Genomic DNA, 8,384 nt, shown 5'->3' with positions numbered 1-8,384 from the left:
CCCAAAGTTTTCGACAATACTGTATATCCAGCTGTAAAATATTTGGGGAAACGGACAGTAATGCCAAAGCAAACTCCAAAGTCAAAGAAGAAGACGTGAAACAAGAAAACATGCTCTACATGTTTATTCATTTGTTCAACCTCCCTGATCACTTAGATTTCATAATGAAGGCAACTTTTATTTCTAGGGAATTTTTTGCGTTTCATCGCCTTCGCGATGAAACGCAATAAGATGGCTTTTACCTTGCAGTCGTGCTGCTACCTTGCTGCTTGGTTCAACACTGTGTCGCACACAATAAGACCTTATATGGCAAGACCGTCTAAATTTGTTGTTCAGTCTCTGCCTTATATGGCAAAGGAGCAAGAAAATCAGACAGTCTAGAATTGTACGACACACATGTTACCGCATGCAAACGCTGCAACTGAGAAAAAGCTGAGTACATTAATTAAATCTACATATTAAACTTTTATAGATAGATTCATAATATGTTTTATAATGTAATTAAATCTCTGACTATTATTTCTATTCAACGATATTAAGGGATTTCAAACTTATTTATTTCATTTGGCGCTATTTGAATTGGTTCTTCGCGTTTGGTGACCACTCCAGAGGGCGACAGAACACCATGAACAGAACAGTTTGGTACACCATTTTGAAACGAACGCTGAGGTAGGATATCTCATCTTATATGCCTTATAGTTGCGTATAGGTAACATTAGTCCATCTGTATGTGTATTCAGGTAAATGTAGATCGAGAATTATGTACCCAGGACGTCCCTGGTATTACAAAAATAACTCGTTCGAGTTACCGTACAAATTATAGTCAGTGCATATAATTGTTTTTCTTGTTATCATTGCCATACATTGTGCCATGTACAATTGTCGAGCAAATAAAGTTCATTCAAGTTATAATTAGCGAAACGGAGTAAACTTGCGTCGTCAAATACTTTAGCCTGCTGTTTACACGGTCTCTCGCTGACCAGGGGAAAGACCTCTGGTGTTGTTGCACCGTAATTTTGGGGCTTATTTTACTCTGTATTCTGCACAAAACGATAGCCTCGTGTCTGTGTTTTTGTAAACAAATTAGTGGCTGGGGGAGGGGGGCATATTGTTGTTTCTTCATGCATTCACGTTTTCCCAAATGCTTTGTGAATCATTTCTTTCCTCCTTTAGTTTAGTAGACTATAGTCGATCCATTCAAACAGGTAGGAAGATCTGTTCTTTTAGTAATCATGTTGCAGTACTTCTTCAAACCACTACTGAACTGCTGAAAGAATTTATTTTTTTTATATTTAAGGAATTGTATGTGATACTACTATGCTGGGTGGTATAGGTGTATGTAAATATTGTAATTTTACAAATTGTGTTGACATACTGTATGTGAACTTAGATTCTCATTTTTTTTTGCTTTTCAACCATAGGGCTGTAGATCAAGAATATGAGCGTTGGACGTAGCTAGTATTACTTATTAGAAATTATATTCATCAGAATATACGTTTTATTTTAAAAATGGTACTGCCAGGATCAGGTATACTTTGAGATAGATTGCAAAACATTTGTGTTACAGTTGGGATCAGGATTTTTGATGCAAGTTTGACTCCGTTTCACCAGATTAGACTCTTTGGAAGTTAGGAACACACAGTAATCAGCACGATATCGTATCATTGTCACAGTGACAATTTGCACCTCCAATCAAGTAGCTTCCCCTTCTATATTTTCAACCTCCTTGCTCCAATCAATTCAAGCCAATTTTGAAATATTAAATATGTTCAGTTGGCATCAGATGTTTAACATTTTTTTTTGCTTTTTCTTTCAGTTGTGACTGCTGCAGTCCCCAGCTGCCACAGAATTGGACCAAAGCCTACTAAATCAAACTTTACGGTCAATTAGAACAACCATTCGCACTAATAAAAATGTTACTCAATCTTCTATTACTGCTTTTACTTCTGTACACACCTGTACTCATTACAAGACTATCCTGCCACTAAACAGACTTTGAACTTGAACTCATTACGAGACAATCCTCTGCCACCGAGCAGGTTGTGCATTTGTACTAACTTCTGCCACTAAGCACACTGTGCACTTGTACTCATTAGCAGACTATCCTGCCACTGAGCAGACTGCATTTGTACTTTCTGACTAATAGTGTGTCACAATCACTTGTGATATTTATTCCTATTCACATACATATACTGTACAGATACAAATACACATATTCGAGTATGATGACCCTCTCAGTTCCTACACCTGAATGAGGAGGGTTGATATTGCTATAGCAGGCTTTTTATGCATTTCTGTTATTATGTGTACCGCATAACTCGACAACCTGTAAACGGATCTTATCAATATTTGGCAGTTCAGTAGCATATGTGGAAATGAAAGCCAATACAGTGAAGGTGAACATCAAATTAAGGCCCAATTAACATAGATAATGAAGAAAATTCATTTCGCTCCATTGCACAATACGACTTTACGACATGTAAGACCAGTCACATAAACCAAGGAGGTTGGTTTCCACGTAGATGAAACGCCAGCTTTTTGCAAAGCTCTTGTTTTATTCGCACGTGCACGCTCGCATCAGTTTTGGGGTTCTCAGAGGATGTCATCCGTATAATCAAATCAACACGGCCTAAACATCCATTCATTATCCAGGGAATGGGAGGTCAGTATTACTTGGAAAAGAATGGTAAAATTATTAATCAGATGGATTGTGCTACATGACGGTACACAACGTGTGAACATTCCCTCTTCACACAATAGTGTTGGGTTATTCACTTACAACATGGCTAATGCAATATGGTAATCACCTAGCCCAGCAACGTATACCGGGAGTTTACATCATACCGGAACCATAGCCGGAACATCCCCTGACTCGTCGACCAGAAGACCGAATCTCGAGACTTAGAATAAATACCTCGTTATGATAATACTCTCCAAGCAGAGGAATGGGTTCGGCTGGTTTTTGACGTGTTTTAGGCGTTTTTGTCGGGCCCCATGATTTTGTTATTATGTCTCGTGTTCTTTATTTCGCCAACCCACACCCAGCCGAACCCATTCCTCTGCTTGGAGAGTACCTTGTTATGTGGTCTTTGTTCCGGTCATCCTGTGTCTAGAATTTCAGTAGATCTGTCACCTTTCAAGCAGGGCCTGTCTTTACACGAAGAGGAGCGTGTTTCGTGTACCGGCTTTGTGTAAAGCAAGCATGTAGCGTAAAAAGCTGACTATAGGCACAAAGAAATGGACATTGTCAATGGTGTAAGGCGGAACGTGTCTGGCGGAACGGGGGATAGGGTTAAGTGGTAAGGCGAGGGACACCTTGTAAGCTCTGTTTGTGATAACAGGTGACCGCGTATCACCGGCTAGAACACTGTTGTATGTAATTTTTAGGGACACAATTCATCTTGTTCCCCGCCGTGTTAGTTGTGGAGGTGAAGACGACTCAAGAAGTGAATTTCACCGAGAGACAAAGTCTATTTTGAACGTCTGCGCAGCTTCAGATGATTGGCTCCCATGATTGCTGTGGACATGTAGTGACAGAGCGGAGCTGTTGCCACAGGTAAGTCTTTACGTCGGCTTAAATTTCTTAAGTTTGCCAAACGTTTTAAAGTTGACATGTCTCTCTCAAACGTATCATAACATGCAGGCTTAAATAATCAATATTTATGAACTAAGAGTACTCGATTGTGTTTCCTTTCAAGTTCCTGCAAATTTTCATAATGTAGGCTGTTTGCACATAGTGTTATTATCATGTATACATTACAATCTTTATGAAGTATGAATGGTTCTTTCTGCATTCATACATGTATACATACTTTTACCTTCCGTTCACTATAGGAATTTGTCGACGTCAGGGTCTTACAGTTTCCTTAATGTTTTATTGCAGCATTAATCACTTGATCATACGAAAAATATTTAAAAAAAACAGTCTTTGTGGGTTACGTAAAATTTCTCGTCGTCACATCTCATCCCTGCCCACAAAAGGATAAGTTTCGATGACATTGAATTCTACGCTACAACGGCTTTAGGTAAGAATGAATCTGTGTTCATAAAGGCACATGTGTACTCGTATTTTATTCTAGTCTGTGTTCTTGACATGTTTGCAAGCTTGTATTTAGAAATTTGTATTTTTCATTGCAAAAGATTCTTAGAGAGGATCGTTTTCGTCGCCACGTCGTGTATGCACCATTGTACATGTTCATGCAAAATGTTGCTTACTAGAATTACAATTTTCTTCCTGTTGTCTTGTCTTATCATTTCCTTATTACGTTATTTTAATTACCTTCTATACCGTAATTGTTCACACATTGGAAAGTGCTACCAGAACGTTATAACAACCCCTCAAAATGTATCCACAATGGACAAAGGGAACATACCACGTTCTGCTTCAATCGCTTTATGTTACAACAGTTTCTTTAATCAACAGGGAATGTTTTCAAAACTTTGCACTCGATTATTGAGGGAATTGAAAATGTATTTATAGCCCACATCTTAGTATTTACGTTCTGGAAAAAGATTATCAATTACTGCACAATTTCAGTACATACCATCATGCTAACCTGTTCAAATGTCACAGGGTTTACATTTCTGGGAAAACATTCTACTGCAAAATTTATGAAAAACGTATTTCAGCCTTACGACCAGTATGACCTCATTTTAGGAGATTCGCATGGTCAGCAGCAGAGAAAGGCGGCGGCCTCTGTCTCGCCATGCCCCTGAGTCAGCGCTTACTTGGTACTCTCCCACAGCTCCGTAAACACGGCGAGACCGTACGTCCTTCAACCATTTTGTTTTGGATATTTTTGTACTTAGGTAACAAGTTGTTATTACTAAGAACTAAGATTTAGTGTAACGAATGTAATACATCGAAATGGCACCACAATGGATAAATTGATACTTTTTCGAGCATTTAATGACTTTAAGGTTTTGAAACCAATCAGTTGCTGTATTTGCGGTAAGATATCACTGACATACCCTGCAAACACGAGGGACACTTTAGAAATAACCGTCCTCCAACAATTTTATTTTGGATATTTCTGCACTCAGCTAAGAAGTTACTAAGAACTAAGATTTAGTGTTCCAAATGTAATACATCGAAATGGCACCACAATGGATAAAGGGACACTTTTTATGAGCATTTAATGACTTTTAGTTTTTTAAACCATCCATTTGCTGTGTTTGCGACAGGTTATCGCTAATATATCTTGCAAGCACGAGGGAAACTTTAAAAACGACATAGAGACAGTTGAACCACGTCAATAATTGAGTCCGCTGTTGATTTTATTTTATATTGTTATTTCATTATCTCTTTATTCATTTTCCATAGACAGAAATATGAACAGACATAGATAATGCCTCCTTTTGTGCTACTATAGCTTGATTTGTAGACAAAAGAAAGACCTTATAGATAGCTTTGTTAATCTTAACTTTTCTTAACCAATTATGACTCTTTGGGGATGGTCCACTGTCCGCTGTTGTTTACTGTCATACCAGACGTAGCGGGAAACATCCTTTTTCTCGCCATGCCACGTATGCCAGGTGTACAAACATGTGCGATTCGCGACTGCGTATTGAAAATGCTTTTCTCTCAAATGATTGACAGTTTAGACAAACTACAATGAGGGACATGACGTATTATTTCCCATGTGTGACTGTCATCTGGAAACGTTTCACATTCCCGTGACATGAGATAGATCAACACCAAGTCTTGACCGCTGCAGAAATTTCTAATACATGTACTAAGGCTAGAAACATTTCTTTACCTATATACAGAAAAACATGAGGCTCTTGAAAACCACCCAACCCTTGTATTGCCTGGCCATATTCTTGCTGATGATTCACGCATCTTTGTGGTAAGTTTAAACGGCATTCTTTTCAATATCTTGATAACGATGTCATGGATGTATGTACTAGGGCTTATGAATCTATGTATATGTGACCAAGGATCATCATGAGTAAGAAGTATGATTTGAAAATAACCTTGATAAATCAAATATGTGGTAACACCATACAGGTGTTGGTAGTTGAAGGGTTTATGAAAGTTGTACTGAGCATGTCAGTGCAGTTTTGATATCAATTTCACGACATCTACGTTAACGTTATAGGATATTTGGTACATTTTGGTGTCATCTAAAACTATATTTTTGTTAATTTTTAGTATACACATTTGTTCCTTTTAAAGTTCATCAGCGAATGACCAGCAGACTGATGTCAATGGCGTCCCGTCACTCTTCTGGGCCGAGAAAGAAGCAAACAATTTTCTTGAGAGGTCGTCGAGAAAGAAAAGGACGTTGTATGAGGAATGTTACGGTGAAGGGTGCGTCTACGAGGAGGTTCGCGAAGTCACTTGGAACACCGAAAGATCGGTAAGTTGTCGCTTGTTCAATGTACACAGCTTAGTACAAACAGAACGATTTCTTACGTACAAATAGTAAGAAACGGTGCTTTTATTACACACAAATAGTTAGAAGTGGTGCTTTTATTTCTAGGCTATTGTAAAATCTGTAGCCCTAGCTTCTTGTTATTTCAGGAAAAACAAAATTTCCGTAGCTAAAATTAAACACGCTTTATTGAAGTTAAAAGGACTGGACCACACTGGATTTCATACTTCCTCTCATCAAATGGAGAGGATTGCTGCCTCTCATCCAATGACGTTTAAGGGTCCTGCGTATATTCATGTGCGCATGAGTTGCGTATCAATATTTTGTTGGTTTAAGTAAAGTTTGAAGAAGAAGTTGTTTTCTACTTAAACGACCGTTGTGCAGCCTGGTTATCGAACCAAAGAAATCCCTTTTCTTTGGTTCGATAACTGAGCTGCATACAATGGGTCAAAGTAGATAACAACTACTTTCCCGCAAACTTTACTTAAGCCAAAAACATGTTAATGTGCAACTCATGCACACTTGGATATACGAACATGTATGGGAGGTGCTCTAAGCCCCCCTCTCACTGGACCCGCGGCACGCTGGCGGCGTCGATGTGTCCTAAACTGGATTTCTGTTACCTTATACTTTATAATGGAACACCATTCAAAACGTACAAGTATGGCCAAAAAAACACACACACAAAGCTTAAAAGGATTCCTTTTTTGTCAATGAAATTCGTTGGGTGCTTTGTCAGTTCGATCGCTGGCAGCGACGCCGACAGCGTGCAGCGGGTCTAGTTAGAGGGGGGCTTCAGACTATAGACAAAGACTTTATTCTCGCCCCAGAAAGAGTACCTGTCCACGATGGCGTGCGACGCCTGGGGATGTACGGCTGGTTACCTGTGCGTCAGGGCGGACGCGGGAACGTCGGGAAGCGGCCCACACTGGAGGACATGTAACGGTAAGTTTACAACGCTGAGGCTCTTTCCATAGAAACAAAGTTTGAAACAAAATCGGCTCCTGCAGTTAGCCGGTAGGGGGTTCAAATATACACGACTTACTCTCCCTTAAAAGAGCTATCTACCACTCAAATGTCATGGCCATAGTATGTCCAGAACACGAGATATCAATGCCGAGGTTCCGCTGCAGTACCATAACAAAACGCTTGGCGGCCCAAAATTTAATCAATCGAGGTCTTACCAAGACCTACCTATCCACATACCAAGTATCAAAACAGTCCACGTGGGCATTTTTTAGTCATCGTGGTGAAAGACAGACACACACACACACGAACGCTGACGAAAACATAACCTTCTCGTCGAAGGTAATAACCATGATAGTAAATGTAGTGGATTTGTTTCATTCTCAGCTAAGTGTTCCATACAAGTGCATATTTGTTAGCATAGATTGACCTATTTCTATTCATCAATCAACTATATATCTATTCATACGCAGGGAACTGTGACAACTTAGATTAGGTAAAATACGTGTTGTTACATTTTCAGCATTGTTCATTTTTTTGTATATAGATGTCAACGAGTGTCTAACAAGCAATGGAGGTTGTGAGCATACCTGTAGCAACAATGAAGGTAGCTACACGTGTAGCTGTTACACCGGGTACAGCCTGTCTGGACAACACTCCTGCACAGGTAACCACTCATATGTTACTATCTTAACACAGTCCCAAAGACTCTTATCCGTGACCCCTCCCTCTCCACTTCGACCTTGTGGTTGAAAAGCGGCCATGTGACCGAGCAAGGACTTCAAAAAAAAAATAAAGGCTTTGACTTGACTTGACTTGACTTGACTTGGCCCTTATCGGTAGTGTGTGTATACGTAGTCCAGTGGTTGGCGACCCTGCCTCTGAAGCCAAGAGGTTAGGAGTTCGAATCCCGACTGTTGTCGCTCACCTAACATACACGCTTTTAGAAAGGGTTACAGTCCTTAGAACAGAGCATTTAAGCCGTGATCCACTGTTCATTGACATTGTGCTTGTCGAAAAGAGCTTTAGGAATTCCCTCTG

The 8,384-nt window shown here is 39.6% G+C and overlaps 1 protein-coding gene across 2 annotated transcripts in view; it reads left to right on the top strand.

Moving 5' to 3' along the window:
- Positions 1 to 490: 490 nt before the first annotated feature.
- The window catches only part of LOC136430100 (uncharacterized), a 19,194-nt gene continuing 11,300 nt past the window's right edge, over positions 491 to 8,384 (top strand). The window contains exons 1-8 of one of the 2 annotated variants that reach the window (XM_066420400.1): positions 491 to 669; positions 1,817 to 3,556; positions 3,884 to 4,025; positions 4,658 to 4,766; positions 5,770 to 5,849; positions 6,179 to 6,362; positions 7,208 to 7,322; positions 7,891 to 8,010. In XM_066420400.1, coding sequence (XP_066276497.1) covers positions 4,707 to 4,766; positions 5,770 to 5,849; positions 6,179 to 6,362; positions 7,208 to 7,322; positions 7,891 to 8,010 — 559 coding nt within the window. In that variant the 5' untranslated portion in view covers positions 491 to 669; positions 1,817 to 3,556; positions 3,884 to 4,025; positions 4,658 to 4,706. The other variant, XM_066420401.1, reaches the window with a different exon arrangement.

Source organism: Branchiostoma lanceolatum, chromosome 3 (assembly GCF_035083965.1).
Source record: "Branchiostoma lanceolatum isolate klBraLanc5 chromosome 3, klBraLanc5.hap2, whole genome shotgun sequence".
Taxonomy (NCBI): Eukaryota; Metazoa; Chordata; class Leptocardii; order Amphioxiformes; family Branchiostomatidae; genus Branchiostoma; species Branchiostoma lanceolatum.
This window is presented reverse-complemented; position numbering and strand designations above follow the sequence as displayed.